General features: G+C 36.8%; 1 protein-coding gene across 1 annotated transcript in view; it reads right to left on the bottom strand.

The window, feature by feature from the left end:
• Positions 1-793: 793 nt before the first annotated feature.
• The window catches only part of JPH1 (junctophilin 1), an 81,275-nt gene continuing 64,704 nt past the window's right edge, over positions 794-17,364 (bottom strand). The window contains 4 exon segments of the mRNA XM_056484505.1: positions 794-2,577; positions 2,743-2,838; positions 10,267-10,686; positions 10,688-10,929. Of these exon segments, the coding sequence (XP_056340480.1) occupies positions 2,758-2,838; positions 10,267-10,686; positions 10,688-10,929 (743 nt within the window). The 3' untranslated portion in view covers positions 794-2,577; positions 2,743-2,757.

The following is a 17,364-nucleotide window of genomic DNA, read 5'->3' as shown; positions in this document are numbered from 1 at the left end:
TTTTTAATTTATTTTTAATTGTTTCCCAGAATCACTTTTGTTGAAAACAGTCACTCACAATTATTTCAAAGGGACTAGAATTTCACCCATTTTCCTGCTTCACTCCTGTTTATTTGATTAGTTAAAAAAAATTGCTTCCGAAGAGTGAACAAAGTAATTCATAACAGGAAAAAGTAGTCTGAAACTCTATTAATAACCAACTTATTTTTATTAGAGCAAATACAGTTGTGAAAACTGTACATTGTACATTTTGGGTCAAGAATTATAAATAGAGAAACTCATAGATAAAGAGTTCATTCTTTGACAGCAAGAAACTTTAAATAGACAAAATGACATTTTTAAGTACATTGGCAGGCTTCATTGTGCTGTCCAAAATGTAGTGTACAGTATAACAACCAATTATAAATAGCCTTTCATGTAAAATACAACTGTGCACATTTTAGAAAAATACCAACAATTTGTTTGAGCTTTGTTTTAAAAAAGCTTATAAATCATACATATTTATAAATGGTACTACCATGCTTACTTAAATTTATAAACATTTTTCATAAGCTTTGTTACCCATTATTTCCAGAGCATAAAGTATTTTAAATAAACATTTAATAGGAATTAAATATGTCAGTTACAAAATTACCTCTCCATGTAAGGAGACAGGGGGTGATTTAACAGTGGGATGGAACATTTCATCCATTACTTCAAGGCTTACACAGTAACTTTTAAAATTTTGTTCTTATTTAAAAATTATTTTCCTAAATTTAAAACACAATTTAAACTTTTTTTTTCTTTTTTTCCCTTTTTTTTTTTTTTAATAAATATACAACTTTTATTTTCATTTGCTCTCTTTCTGCTTTCTTCTTTATCCACACTGGTCAAAACACAGGATTCTCAACATACTTCTGTAAAAAACACCATGGTGTTACTGCCCTGCTTGGAGCTGCTTTGCTGCACAATATTCAGTCCATACCTATGGTACTTTACTATGCTGCATCAAAAAATAGCTAATGTATTTTGTAAGAATGTTGCCCATTAAACCATGCAAAAACTTAGAAAGTTTACAAACAGGTTCAAAAACTATACTGTATGAAAGATTTTCTAATAGAGATAAAATAAACTGTAATACAAGCCCTTTGCTTTTTGCAGCTTTAAATTAAAATTTTTGCTTGCCAAATGATCACACCACATATCTTCAATAAATAAGCATGCATTTGATTAATATAGGGTACAATAATTACAGTATAATGGCACATAAAAAGAAAAGTGATCACATCTTTTGAACAAAGGGCTATGAAACTACTTAAGACAAACTTTCCAAATGAAAAATTTTGAGGCTTTTTTAATGCTGAGGTAAAATTATAAATGGACTTTAAAGACACTGAAGGAATCAAACCGATAAACAATCACTGAACATTTTAAAATGCTCTACCTGAATGTATTCAACACAAATCTAGCATTTTAAAGTTGTGATTTATTAAGAGCATTAGCTAGCTTAACTGTCATTGGCTTTAATGTGCACCCATACAAGACTTCATTTTAACTGCTGTCAAAATACCTCAGTGTTGCAACATAATAATTCAAATCACTAATTACCACAGCACCAGAATTAAGAAAAAAAGAAAAAAAAAGTCAACATGCAAACCCTATATCTCACCTTTCTTGGCTTATTTTGATATTCTCTCTCCTGTTTAGAATGTGCTTATACCAATGTTAGATTCTTTTTTTTTTTTTTAATGAAAAATTCTGCTTGGTATTGGCATAAATATTTGAGCATTTTATGGAAGACAGCAGTATCTTTGAGTTTTGCAGTAATGGTGTATTATTTACTGAACCTTAATGCAAAATGACTCTTCAGGTTTAAGAAAATGAATTTAAGAATTTTATCCCTGGACTAGGAAAATATATTTGATTTTCTGCTTCTGCTGCTAGGCAGAACTGGTAGCTTTCTCCAGGTTGGACTAAACACTACTTATGGCTATACATCAAATTTCATAAACAACAAATGAACAGAATCATGCACAGGCAAATGAAATTCGATCTCCCAGAACACTGCAGGAGATGTTAAAAGCAGCAGGTAATGGAATAAGACTGGTGACTGATGTTGCTAACTATTTCTTCTAATGAGATAGGAGTGAACGCTGGAATCACTTCCACAGCAACAGAATCCTCTGACCACATTCCTCTGGCAGTCGTTTTCCCATCTCCCCACTAAAAACATCAGACGGTAAAATAGTAAGGCAGCTGTTAACTTCCATCAACAAAAAGTGCAGCTCCGTACATTTCCACTTTAGTCACACTCTGCTGGAACAGATGGACAAGCCAACGCACTTCACTTCAGCAGATTATTTTGTTTGTTTTCCAACATGGCTGCTTGCTTCAGCTTTCAGAGGACCCCAAAGCCACGAGCCACCAGCAGAGAAACTGATCTGGGCCCCTGGCTGAATTTTCCAAGTTTCATCTCTCTCGCGTCCCATCCTAATTCCAAGCCTCCTTCCCTGTGTCTGAGTATGACAGGTGCCATAAAAGGCTGGTGACACAACTGCAGAGAACTGTGGGCTAACACCACTAGTTGTCATGACTTCACTGAAGGGTCAAAACAGTTACAATATTAAATAACTATGTTGAATCACATTCAGGCATAGCTAAAATTAAAGTGGGGAACATTAAAAGTATGTGAAGAAATTAAATTTTTATCATTTAAGGTGGGGTGGATATGGTGATTTTATATGAAAGCAAGACCTTTCTTACCTTTCCTAATTCCAATCAAGTTAGAAAATGGACAAAAAGAATGGCTAAACCAATATTCAACAGCATTACCAAGGCGATCATGACTGAGTTAGGGCCCTGAAAATAAAATAAAGATATCAGAATTAATGCAACCTCCCATATATGCACAGAAATGAACAAGACCCGACTTCACAATTTCTAAAGGTTTTCACCTTGCACTGAAAGAAACAGACCCTGCTACTGAAAAACACCCACTACCCTTGATACTCAAGTGAGATAAATATCATCTGTGTGAAAACGAGCTGGATAAATACAGGTGAGAATGTATTACTCCACTGTTCTTAATCACACTAAGATTAAGCCACCTGACAAATACAAATGCATCAACAAATGAAAACAAATCCATCAACACAAAAACAATGTCAGCTGAAAATAAAGCAAAACAAAGTGAAGTACTTTAGGGAAACCAGGGTTCTACTCTTCATCGTTACAGAGAGTTCCTTTTCCAGTTCCAACACATTTCAAAACAGATATAACAAAGATGCTTTATGAAAAGAATACATTTTATTGATAACCCAAATAGAAAATTTACTTACCATTGCAGTAACAAACCTGTTTCCGTTAGAGATTAAAAGGCATTTTACAGCTGCAAAATTAAACTTGTTTTAATTTACTCAAACACTTGTCTATGTACTTAAGAAATGAAAAGTAAAAAAAAAAAATCCTTCAATTTCTACCTAGAGCTAAAATTGGTTAGAAAATTTAAATCATTACACAAATTTGGTATTTCTATGATGCCAGACAAGTTTTAAAATTTTTGTAGTAATTTTGGATTTTTTTTAAATGGATGCTTTCTAATGATCAACTTGAAACAATGTCCCAAGAGATGAAAATCTCAGTTCTTTTCCGCCCTTAACATAATTGGTTTATTACAACATAATTCTAAAAAGATTTTATACTCTTGTATTTTACATTTGCAATGTAAGCAGAAACAGAGAAACTTTTAATTTAGACAATACTTTCCTAAATCACAAAATGTGAAGCCCACCAGAAAATCTGTGCAGAAAATGATCTTCTGAGCTACACAAGAATCACTGGCTTGCATAAGAAGGTGTACATTGAATGAGAAATGATACAGTGTTTTCACTTTTCTCATGAGGCCTGCTTTGGAGAAGTTTATTATGCTTCATGACAGCATAATGCTAACATCAGCTAGATAATTTCTGGAATGCTAAGGTGTAAGAACTTGCCATTAGCAATTTGCTGCTGTAACTGGGAAGCTGTGGAATAGTACTTGTGTCATTATTATATCAAATACTCTCCTGAAACAGTCTCATTAAACACCTTCTATCAGAATACACCATTACACAGTAGTTCAGATGGCAGGCCAGATGTGGGCTGCTAAGTTCTTGAGTAATTCACAAAATACATTATGTCAGGTACTGCTTAAATCCCTGCTGAGTCTAAACCTCATCAGCACCTCTATCCATAACAGCCATCAAGTTCCCTTTGCACCAACTCAGAGGTGTCTGTTCACACATTGAGAAGCACATCTTCAAGTTAAAACAAAGACTGAGATTATCAGAATGCCAATTAAACAATGCCATAGGAGTAATGACATTTGGCAATAGCACCTATATTTTGCTTAATGGTGAAATGTCTAAAATACTCACTAGGAAACTGAAGACCAGGTTTTATGACACCTTAGTCAAAGTGATTTTGAATAACAAGCTCCCACTTACCAGTGGTATGTTTTGACCATCAGGTCACAGAACAGAAGTGGAACCATGTTCCTTCCTCCTTAGTGGAAGTGACTCACCATGTGCCAAAGCACACGAGACACTCGGGGGCAGAGAACAGGCACAAAAGGAAGGCACAGCTCCAGATATGGTTACCACTGCACTGCAAGCAGCCTTGCTCTCTACAGAAATGTGATTTCACTACACTATTAATTCCCACTAAGATGGGGTTTAACATCTTTCTTTCTGGTGTTAGGCATTGGTACAGGTTGCCCAGAGAAACTGTGGATGCCCCATGACTGGAAGTGTTGGATGGGGTTTCGAGCAACCTGGTCTAGTGGAAGGTGTCTCTGCCCATGGCACAGGGGATGGAACCAGATGGTCTTTAAATGTCCCTTCCAACCCAAACACTCTATGGTTCCATAATCCTGGGATTCTAATAGGGACTGCCCATGTGATTCAAATCAGGTCAATGGCTTCTCTATAGGCTGGAATCCCACCTGAAGATTTTACAGTTATACTGCACCAGGAATTGCAAGGAATTGTGAAGATCATTGCCAAGTACCATTACAATTTTTCAGGATTTGGCCATGTAATACTTTGCATATTTGAAAATCACAGCTATGAAAATCACAATGATTTACTGCAACTGAAAACAAAATTGGAACCTACAGTGTCTTCACAGAAGCCAAGAACTTGTTCATTGCCTGAAATACATCATGGACAGATTTTTGCTGATTGCCAAACTGGGACTGCAGCTCTAATGGCAGCTTGGTATCATTAATGCACAGTCTCATGTAATTAAGCTTGTTGGAGGGGAAGGGGACTTCTCTTTTGATGCATTTGTCAGTCAGGTCAGGTATAACAATCTCACCACAATAATATTAGATAAATGAGGCTTAAAAACCCCCAGGGGCTATGCTCTGAATCAAGAAGTCTCATCTACAAAAACAGAAGCAAGTGATAGACACTTTAAGGACTGGGCTGTTGACTTCACATGAAAATCATAGAAGAATATGTTATCTCTTTACGATAATGAAATATCATAAAGATATCTCTTTATACAAAGCAGTAAAACTCATATTATTTGGCCTGCTATATGCATTCTGTTTCACCTTCTGGTAACTATACCTTTCAGCCAAAAGCAGGATTTCCTAATACAATAAAAAATGATCAAACAACATTTATGGAGCACACAGTTCATTATTATGCAATGAACTAGGACCTGTTGTGTAGAGAGCTATGAAATAAGCATTTAATGCTTTAAGACAAATACCACAAGTAAGACTTTAGTGTCCTGCAAGGGCTTAAAATAGCAAAAGCCAAAATTAGTTTGAACAGTCCTAGAGTGACTAGAACAGGTGCACTAAAGAAACTGTAGTAGAAAACCTTCAGTCCTGCTTAAATTTACCCCTTCAGCTTCTTTTAAGTTAGACATTTCTGTAGTTCAAAATACAACTCTATGATTAGTTTCCATTTGGGGAAGAAAGAAAGTTGTTTTCCTAAAATGCAGTGCCAGGAAATAAAAGACTAGGCCTGTAATTCCATTGCATTAGGAATATCCATTAAATTTAGCCTAAAGTTCTTGCTCAGAAGTTTTTCTTAGGATCAAGCAAATAGATCATTATCTATTTTTCACACATCATAGTCTGGGAAGGAAAAAAAAAAAGAAAAAAAAAAAGAATTGAACAAAAAGATGGGAGTAGAAAGTAGAATCACTGGGTAACTTTCAAGTAAAATCCAGGCTAAACATTGCATGTTTAAAAATCTTTACCTGCCAAATGAAAAAAACAAATTACAACTCGAGCCTGGGCTTGTTATCTGTCCTAGGGCAACACACAGACACATATCAGGCAAAATAAAATGGTATTCATGAATGTACACTACAATAGTAGTTTTGTGTTTTGTGAAATTCAATCCTATTTTTCACTCACATCCAAGATAATCTCCAATCAGCACATATCCAAGATGGGACAGCAGTGTGCAAGTTGAAACTGGGGCTAGAGGTTGCTAATGACCAGCTAGAAACAACAGAACTGGTTTGTGGTCAATGTCTCTGTGAACACTTCACACTGTGGTAAATGTAATGTAATATGAAGGAGCCTCATTCTCAGTGAAAAAGGGGTGATTTATCTCTCATAAATTATAGGTGACTTTGTGCTTTATGCAGGATTTCACCTTGATAAAACTGACTCTTATGAGTCCTGGAATAATTTCAAGCTTGAATTTTTGAGCATCAGGGGAATAAGTACACAGGGTAACACACTTGTATATTTGGCAAAAGTATGCACTGATATTTTTCAAGCAGAATGCCAGAATGGGGATATATACAGAATCAAGACTGCTCCTATAACTAACTTAATGCACAGATGATACCCAAAGACATTCTTAAGGATGCAACATTAATACAAAATATGAAACATGAATTTGGTAACTAAAACAGCTGCTACAAGCTGTGCTGCAAATAAAGTAGTTTAAAATTCTTCATCCAAATTAAAGCTGATGTTTCATGCAGGTATGAGAAATGGCTTTGATTTAGACACAGAAGGAAGAATTTAAAATCTTCCCTTATGTATCTGTTCTTAATGCATTATCACTGGAAACCTGGAAAAAGCACAGCACAATTTTATACAGCACTTTCAGATAATCTAACAAAAGTGCTCAATAAATGTTAATAGATTCATTTTTTTTGCATTCCAAAACCGTGCTTTATCATTCTCTTTTTATGATAGAGTTATTTTCTCTTTAAATTCCTTAACATATTTTAGAACTTTCATGGAGGATCTAAGGCAGACTTACTTTCAAAGCATAACAAAATCATTTGTCAGAATGACTAAAAAGCAATTGCAGTTTTTTACTGAAATAAAATAATTCCCCAATGCAACTCTAGACTTCTGAAGTCTCTCAACATTCAGGAGGATCCAGGATAAGGAGAAGTATATTAATTAGGAAAAGGGAGAATGGATTTAAACTATAAAAGATTAAGTTTAGATTAAATATTATGAAGAAATTCTTCACTGGGATGGGTGAGGCACTGGCACAGGTTGCCCAGAGAAGCTGTGGACACCTCATCCATGAAAATGTTCAAGACCAGGCTGGACGGGGCTCTGAGCAACCTGGTCTAATGGAAGGTGTCCCTTCCATGGCAGCAGAGCTGAAACTAGATGATGTTTTAAGGTCCCTTCCAACCCAAACTATTCTATGATTCCATGAATCTGGCTTCTCTTCAGTAACTTTGCTCTCTTAGCTTAGCCACTGTTTAATTCCAAAACACTGTTGAGCTCCATCTAGGAGTACTGCAGAACAAGCTACTGCTTTTCTGATGCTGAAAGGTGATACTGAAAATTAAAAGTCTCCAGCAAAGTTAATAGTCATTCTGTACTGTTTGTCCCTCAGACTGCTAGGCCAGTAGGCTACTCTTTTTTGCTTTAACTAGTTTAGCATTTTTACTTTCAGCATTCTGAAGAAATAAGCATGTAGGAAATATAGTCTATAAGGGCAAATTTATGGACACATATAGAAGATTAGAATCTTTGAGAAACACCCACATACAAACATCTTAAGATACTATTACAGTAAAAATGAATTCCTAAAGTCTGCCTTCCTTCCATTGAAATACTGATAATAAGAATAATGCAATTAGGAATCTCCAAATGAAGTAGAGGGACCTAGAGTAGAGTTGCCAGATATCACTGCAGGATCAGTGAACAAACAGTAGCCAATGCACAATATCTCTTAATTTCTACACCTTTTGTGACAGCAGGCTGTAGGTTCATGGTCCTTATCCTGATTATTCTAGAAGGTCAATAAACTGCTGTTCAGGTACCCTACTTGTTATGATGAAGCCACCCTCAACTCCAATATCTTAATTGGAATGAAGGAAAAATAAGGACTATTTCTAGTGACTTGTTTTCATCAGAGCTAAAAAACAATTCCAATTCAGCCTAAAATTTGTACATGCTCACTCAACATTTATAAGCCTGTCAGCTTTGTGTTACCCTACATAGGAGTAATATCTGTGAGATTTGAGAGGTTAAAGGGCTGATATCAGCTGTAATACAGATTTGCAGATTACAAAACCTCTGTGAACATCTACTTTGATCCGCACAAAACAGAATAAAAGCTTCCTGCAGAACTAGAGAATATCATCTTGGCAAAATGCTCATTATCAAACTACTCAGTGATGGCTCCAAAACCCTGGCATCTGAAAACTGATGGCACATTTAATAAAGATCATTAAAATCAACTTAAAACAAGATTTTTATCTGAATCTTTCTAGCCGTTGGATCTTCCTACGCATTTGCTTGTTAGTCTGGGAAACTGTTTTATAAAGCACACTTACAGAAAGTGATTTAGCACGTCAGGGGTCTGTGTGTGATTCTGTGTGTACCTTGAATCTTTCATTTTAAGATGTGTTTTAATCATTCTTACAGCTCTTTGTGTGATTTCCCCTGGAGGGTTTTTTGTTCATTTTAAATCCCCGATTTACGGACACTATTTTATCCCAGAAGTGGTTGCACCCATGCCAAAAGCAGACAGAACAGAGTCCCATGTACTCTTGCTTAATCTTTTCTGTTGATAAATCTAAGGATTATATTAACATCTCTGAACAACAGCAGCAGACTGGGAGCTCATGCTCAGTTGTTTCTCTTGCTCCGGATCCACCAGCCTTTTCCAGTTCTGATCCTGCATGGCCAGGCTCTATAAATTGTCTTTCATATACAATATTTTATTTTGCTGTGCTGCCATGGATAATTATACTTTAAGCCTTCTTAGCAGTTGATTTGCATGAGCTTGTATTTGCCTTCATTATAGACCACTCTCCTGGTCTCTTTTTCTTCTATAAACTTTATGGACAATATTCTCATGTCCTCTTGTATGTCATTAACAAAAATGTGATAAGAGTAACAAAAATATTGTTAGAATGACCTCACCAGAATAATACCAAATAATTGATGGTTTTCAAATTAATTTTTGAGAACCATCAGTCAGTTTAAAAAAAATCTTTTAATGTGACATTTAGCCTTTGAATTACTCTGGTTTCCTTGTCAGAATACATGACAATGTAAAAGCAAATCAAGGGACCTTCTTGATTGAGGTTATGATTCCTCTGTCACACCTGAAGATGTCAAACTTGTTTGACAAGACCATTTACAATTCATATTGGTTGGAAATTACTCCCCCTCTTTATTCTAAATTCGTTATTAATTAAGTCTGGTGTCAATTATTCAAGTGTTTTGCCTGCAATCAGTACTAGGCTATCTGGATCTCTTTAAGTGGGTCATTCTGTTTATCCCATCAATATTGACACACTGGTTGTTTAGTATAGTACCACCAAAAATTCCTTAAAGAAACAAAGATTACAAGAGAAACATCTATAATTCTTCATTCACTAAAGGTTAACTTTAGAATGTAAAACTAATGCTTTCCTGAGCTTCTCTTGGCCTCAAAATCACAGAATCATCATCAGAGATTCTGAATTTCCTACCCTGGCTTTTTCTTCTAACATGAAATAGAAATGGTACTAGTCATCACTCCTTTTCTGCATAGCTATTGATAATTTTATTATTTTTAAATAATAATGAAATTAAGATTCACACTGATCTGAAAGGGTAGTTTTAAAACTCCTTTGCTCATTCCAGACTGGAATATTTCTTCCTCACTGCAGGTGCAGTGGGTTTTAGCCAGCAGACTGTATCCAGATGAAGATTTGACAGAAGTGAGCTTTGCCTGTGCTTAGGTTGCAAAGCACAACACTTGGAGGCAAAAGGGCAGTGAAAGTGAAAATGTTTCTTGCAGTACTTACCGAGCTGTTTCCTACTTCTTTCTCCATTTTTGAATGTGACTCATTATTAGCTGGGTTCTTTGGTGCAGCAAATTCTGGTTTCTTAATTTTTATGTCAGGCTTGTTTTCTTTGGCATCTGGCTTACCCCCAGATCTAGCAGGACTTGGCTTCTGAGAGGGTGGTATCCGTGCAAGTGTTGATGGTGAAGGGTTGGCATATTCATCTTCTTCCCTGAGCTCCTGTGGAAGAGCTGTTGGATTCATTTTTACATAATAGCCATGGTAGTGACCATGCAGCTCCCCATTCTCTGTGCTGCTGGGATTGTGCTGGGCTGGAAACTTTGGCTGGTGTTTCCCAGCTACTTCCTCCTTCACTGGTGCTTTTGAATATAAAGGCTTGTTAGTTGTGGGTGTTATATTCTCAGTGGCTAAAAGCTTTTTTTTCTTGATTGAGTCTTGCCCCAGAAGTGGAGCTTTGCCTTTTCATTTGTTTTGAAGGAGAAGTCTCAGAAGAAAGAGATGGACTGTTTCTTGGGCTTGCTTCTGGGGTTTGAGGGGGTGTAGTACCTTTTCGATAAAAGTGAGGTGATTCTTTTGGGGTGGGTGGTTTCTCCTGACCTTTTTCTTCAGATTTTTCTTTTCCATCCATTCCTTCTTGAAATTTTTGTTTGATATAATCAGGGCCTGAAAGACAGTGTAACAGAAATACTAAGATCAAAACAAGTTCACAGTAAAACCATTGCATTGGGATGTCAAACTACACTGCCTTGCTAAAATGCAGGCAGAGATATAGTTACCAACAATTCATTGACATCCATAGTGATTTACTCCAAATTGCTCAGACACTTTTTTGACACTCACTGGAGCTACTTATTAACTTGGCTTAGTCACTCTACAGTTTTTCAAAGGGCCATGATATGTAAATTACTCCTGAGTGAAGTCTTGAGTGGCTGAAGATTGACTAACCTTACATCACCATCACTCCTTTTCTGAGAGGCAAAATTTTGAGGTATGTTTTGCTTGATTACCCTAACCAATTTAACTTCTCATGGTCAGAGTACCTGTTTGGTATGTAGATAGTTAACCATCAGAATGAAATGCCTCTCCTGTTCTTATAAGCTACAGGAAAAAGGGCTTGAATTGCTTTTTTCCCCTTTGGGTGAATTTCAGCTTGTCTTATATACACATATATATGCCTTGAACTCTCACATGCTGGCTTAGTCTTCCAGAACCAATCACTCTCATATGAAGATCCAGGTAAGCCACTCTAGTCACTAGTGCAATTCCTGTTTAGAGGAATACAAGCTCTCTAATATTGCCCAGGAAAATACTTACAGAGCAGCAAATGTGAAAGAACATCCTCTCTCCAAATTGTAGCTAAACACCCAAATGAACATTCTCTACTAGGACTCACTTATCAAAGTGCATGTCTATACAGCTGTTAACATAAACAGAAACTGGCTGACATGCTCTGCTCCAAGTTTTGGTTCTCAGATTTAATTGTTTAATGGTAAGACTTGAGCAAACACTGCTGAAGAGAGAAAATTGCTGTAAATGCTGTATGCATTGTAGGCCATGTTTTCTGTTTTACTCCCTAGAGGTCACATCTCAAATTCCAGTATCAGTTTCCCTAAGAAGTCAGAAGTTAGGGAACTCTGTGAACAAAGAACTGCCAACAATCCTCCTGTATTTTCCAAAATAGTTGAAATTTTCAATTTTTTTTAAAAAAAATGGCTTCTGAAAAATGCATTACAACTGTTTCTCTGCTTCTGTCCTTGCTTGGACCACAGCTTTCCTTTGATTTTGTTTTTACTCTTCTCTAAGTGAGGCTTATCTATGCTTTAAGTCATAAAACTCATAGAGAAATTCTGTGCCCAGAGAAGAATGTCTGCACACATTTTTCTGCTTTTGAGTTTAAAGGAGGCTCTAACTGTGCTAGGCAGATACAGTGTTTTTACAGATGCCAGAAGCATATGCATATCTACACAGTGTGAAGATGAGAGGAAGGAAGAGCAGCATGAAGCTTTTGGAAGTTACTGAGTCATCTGGTAAGTAAGCATTGCTAAGGAGAAGAATTACTCGGCATACAGGGTCTTTTGAGCAGGAAAATCTCAACATTTTTGGCATCTCTGGAAACCAGGGGTGGAAATAGGGAGCTGTTAAGAAAGAAGGCTAGACATAGACCAGCCAGGATTTGTTCTCAAATGACATTTGAGGAGGAAGCTTTGAGGAGTTAAGCCTGCACAGAGGGAGAGAACTAGAGACTTGATTCACAGCTTTTTATAATCTTCCTGGTAAAAGGGAAAGGCAGCACAATCCAAATTAGGAGTTTCCATATATAAAGTTCCAGGTATGATCACCATTCAAAAAATTCTCCATCGTGTTGGGGATTTCTTTCCTTCTTTGCTGAGATACATAAGGTAGTGCTGAGGGGTTTAACATGCATAAACTTTATTTTTCATGCCTTTTTTCATCTTTTCACATTAGATATAATTAGGGGTGTAAAGAGAAAAGGATAGCTGAAAGAGCTCTGACTAATCTTTAAGCCCAAGCCTTGGAGCTGTCAAATTGCAATGATTTTTTATTATGGACAGATACATATTCACATTAGCTAGCTCTTTACAACTGCTGTGGTTAAAGCATCTAAATACTATCTCTTCAGTCTCACAATGCTGCCTAAATTCTGAAAATTCACATACTGTGACAGTACTTACAATATAATCTTAATATATAATCATAATCATAATATATAATCTTTATATATATGTAAAGATTTGACTTTTACCAATATCTGACACCACTTGAAAAACCGAAGACACTTTCATAAGGAAAACATGAGAAAATGACATCAGAAATTACCTCAGGATTATCATCCCTCTCCATCTTTTACTGGAATCAACTAAAAGCCTCCAAGAGGTGTCCAGAGAAAATCCCTCTCATCGAGAGACCTCCAAGCTGTTAGAATTTCTGAAAATAGAAGGGAGCCCATGGTCTCAGTTGCCCATGTCTCCCCAAGAGACTGGTGGGAGTGAAAAGTAGAAAACTTAAAAGCAAAACAAAAATATAATCTGGAGCTTACCAAAGAAGTTATGTTTCAATAGGCTAACAATGCCACACTTTTACTGGGTATTTGGCAATATTTGATGCTATGTGACACTAAGCTCAACCAGAGAATGCTGAATCCAAGTAACATGTGAGGGTGCCTGGCCAAACACTCAGCCATTGCATTAACACAGCACAGCATCCCTCCCTCCCACCCCCACTACATCACATATGGATATTAGAGATCCATCCCTTGCCTCCAATCTTGTCAGGCAAGCCTTTCCAACACTGAAATTCTTGGCCCAATGCTAAAGTTGGCTTTGGAGGTTGTCCAAATGCTTTTTAAACATCTGTTCACTGTATCCAATACAATTGGATTATGCACCTGTCCAAACCACTGACTCCAGGCATTAAGAACTCAGCTCCCACTCCCTTCTAAGAGCTGTCAGGATTTACCTTGTCCCCTTTGTTAAAGATGTGACTCCACAGACATAAGAAGGACTACAATCTACAATCTACAGCACAAGCTTAGAGAAACAAGGGCCAAGAGAATTTGTAAAGAGAGTCACTAACATCCTTTCCTGTAACATTTCTTAGCTGGCTGGTCTTAATGAAGAAGAGAAGAGAATTTGAGAGTAGGAAGAAGGTAAAGTGGGATAATCTGATCAGGAAATAAACACAGCACTCTGGTTCCTTGGTTTGCAGTTCAAGCAAGCAGTAGATCTAGACATGATACAACTGAGTGCTTAAGGAGAACCTGGTCTGGAAAGCAGAACCAAGAAATGTTATCTAACCAAGTAAAGGTAAGATGAACCTGTGTGTTTTCTTATGGTGACATGCTGGCTGTGTTACCCTTGGACCAAAACTGATGCATCTTTACTTGATAAAGGTCAGCCATGGGGTGGTTTTGGCTCACACCTGTTGTGATGCTAGCAACAGGATGGCACCATTAAAGTGTGAGTTAGCCAGAGTTTGAGCAGAATAGCCTCTGAAAGCCAAAGAACTGTGTGTATGTGTGCAAGGCATGCACATAGAGTCCCACACAGTCTGATGGTCAGCTTGAACAGCATTTAATGGGTGGCTCTGGGGTGAGGGAAGCTTTGATTTGGTTGAAGATACACCCATATTTGCTCTAAACCTAGCATTTCTTGTAAAGTTCTTGTGTAGTATGTCCTTCCTCCTGGAAGGGCTCCAGTAATGATGTGACAGCACAGCCAGCCCTGTAAATGAGAAGAGAAGGATGCCCTGGTTCTGCCACAGCATTTTTAAAGAGGTGACAGCCACATGCTTTCCCCCATGGCCTAGTGAGGCACACGTACTGGCAGCACAGGGCTGTTGCAGGATTGTGGCTGAAGGAGCATCTGAAAATGTCATCTTGCAGGACACTGTAAATTCAGCCACTGCTCCCCAAGAAGGCTAAGAAGAGACCTGCCTCATCAGATCTGAATGAGATCTGAAGCTTGAGAAGGATGGCAGAATACATCTAGGATAGTGAGGGAAAAGGCATACATGCAATTTCATCAGTGATTTTATGAACATCTTACCATTCTTACAATTCAGGAAAGAAGAAGCGTTTCATATTACAATTGTTTTTGTCTACTGAAAGCAAAAAAAGATTGTAATGCCACCAATGCATGAACATAATCTTTTATGAATATATTTAAAGTACTATTGATGCTGAGTGATGTGATTCAATTACAAGATATATTAGTACTTATTAGATAAAATATGCTTACTTCTGCTTTTTAAACTACAGTACACATTATGTGATGTAACCTATCTTTAGTGCTACATAGAGAGTTAACAAATAGACAGGGCTATAAAGAGTAAACCAAATAAGAAACAGTATTATAATTTCATCATTATGAGAAAATTTATGTTGTGCTCACAGATAAATTCCAAATGTGAAGCACATACTTCACTCCCTAGATTGTTTGCCTGTATGAACTATTAGTGGAAGGATGCCCCATTTTCACTGTAATGTTTAACAACTGTCTGTGGGGTAATGGTGACATAAAGTTACTTGTGAACCAGAATGCTGCAGTCTATGTGCAAACCTTCCAAGATTAGAGGCCTCCTTTTACTGAACTACTCAACACTTCTGCAAACAAACAAACAAACAAACAAACAAACAAACAAACAAACACAAACAACCAAAACAAACAAACAAACAAAAAAAAAACCAAAAAAAAGAGAGAGAATTCCTGGTCTGAAAAGTTCACAATCTATAAGTACAAAACTAAAGCTTATACCAATAGCCCATTTTAGTGATGGGAGAGCTAACCCAAAAGGAAATAATGACACAAAACACATATTTCATCTGAATAACCTCTCTGAATTTAGTGCTCAGCTGTGAATAAAGTACCAGCAGGCTCAAAGCTTTGCTAAATCTTTGACAAGCCTAAAGATGCAGACAAAGCCTTTGTCAAAACTGGAATACAGTGTAAGTCTCCTGAGTAATCAAAACCCCACACAGCACTTTGGCCATAAGTTTGCTGCCTACTATAAATGTCTTTTCACTGAAAAAGTCGAGAGCTGATCTACCAAATCTACATTCAAAGAGAGAAGGAAATAATAAATGATGAATAAGTTTCTTATCACAGATTATACCCTAATACAAATCCAGAGCATGATAGGGTTGAAGAGAAAGCTTAAGACTTTTGTATTTAAATGAACTGTCCTAAAAAATGAAAATGTATATTTTAGTGTTGGCACTGCAGGTTGATACATATTGTTCATGAAATAAGCCAGTGATAACAATTTGGTTTATCTTCTGATGTTTTTTATGGTTTTCTAATATGTCACTGTCAGCAACAATATGTATGCTCTCATAATAAGATTTTTTTGCTATTCTGATGAACTTAATAAACTTTGAAAAGCAAATGACTGATCAGAGGATCAATTAATAAGGATCTTTCTTCCTTCTATTAGGATTTTTCAGAATAGGACATCCAGTATAGAAGAATTCCTCAGGATGGTAACTGTAGGTTAAGAAATAAAAATAATTAATTATCAATCTCTTAAAAGAAGTGATTCAGTGAGTCATTAGGGAAGTGCAAATAACTACACTCAGTAAATTTTAGAAAGATGGGGTTTATTATTATTTCTTCATTGTGGAGATATGAAAGGAGGGAGAAGAACTATAATTAATATCATTAGTACTGCCTCTGTTTTTTTCTTAATTTTCTGACGGTTATGCTGGTAACAGGGAACAAAAAAAACCTCTTAAGTACTAGGCTGCTGGCTTGAATTCAGCCCAACTGAATGCAGGGCTGTGCAATGCCATGTGCAAAATGTGTTGATGAACTCCCTGGAGCATGGTTATGGTTTTAGTAACGACGGCAGATGGAACCGGGACTGAACCGATCTGGAAATGAAGGGCTAAAGATTATTAGAGAAATTAAAGGATATAAGGCAAAGTCCTTAGAGAGTCATAGAGCTCTGAGAGAACACTTCTGCCTGACTTAGGTATGAGTAAAATAGAACAGGACATCCTAGTTGAAAGGGACTTAGAACAACCATCTTGTCCAAGTCACTGACTAACTCAGAGCTGTGCAAAAGGTAAATTAAGGGCATTGTCCAAATGCCTCTAGAACACTGCCAATCCTGAGGCATCATTCATCTCTCTAGAAAAGCCTGTTCCAGTGTTTGACCACCCTCTTGGTGGAGACAGACTTCCTAATGGTATTTGAAGAGGTTATCATCCCATGTGTCTGCATTACCCTTCTGATGGATGCAGCGATCCAGCAATAGGGCATGGAATAGTTCCTTCATGGTTGGGTCAATGTCCAGCAACATTAAGAAATATCTTACTCCTAGTGATGCACAGATCAGTTATTTAAGAATTCCCTAATTCAAAAACACATATGTAGGCCTGGCAGCCCTGTTTCAGCTGCATCTGAAGTTGGCTATGCCACCTGGAATAACAGCTTTCTTTAACTGTACTTGAGAACGCTTTAGAGAATAAAAAACCACATTAGCTAAGGCATATAGATAAAGCATGTCACAAAAGAGAAAAAAAATTGAAATAGAAGGGATTGTTGACACTGTCTTGCATGATGCAGAAGAAAGCCAAGT

The sequence above is a fragment of the Oenanthe melanoleuca genome, chromosome 2 (genome assembly GCF_029582105.1).
Source record: "Oenanthe melanoleuca isolate GR-GAL-2019-014 chromosome 2, OMel1.0, whole genome shotgun sequence".
Lineage (NCBI taxonomy): Eukaryota > Metazoa > Chordata > Aves > Passeriformes > Muscicapidae > Oenanthe > Oenanthe melanoleuca.
This window is presented reverse-complemented; position numbering and strand designations above follow the sequence as displayed.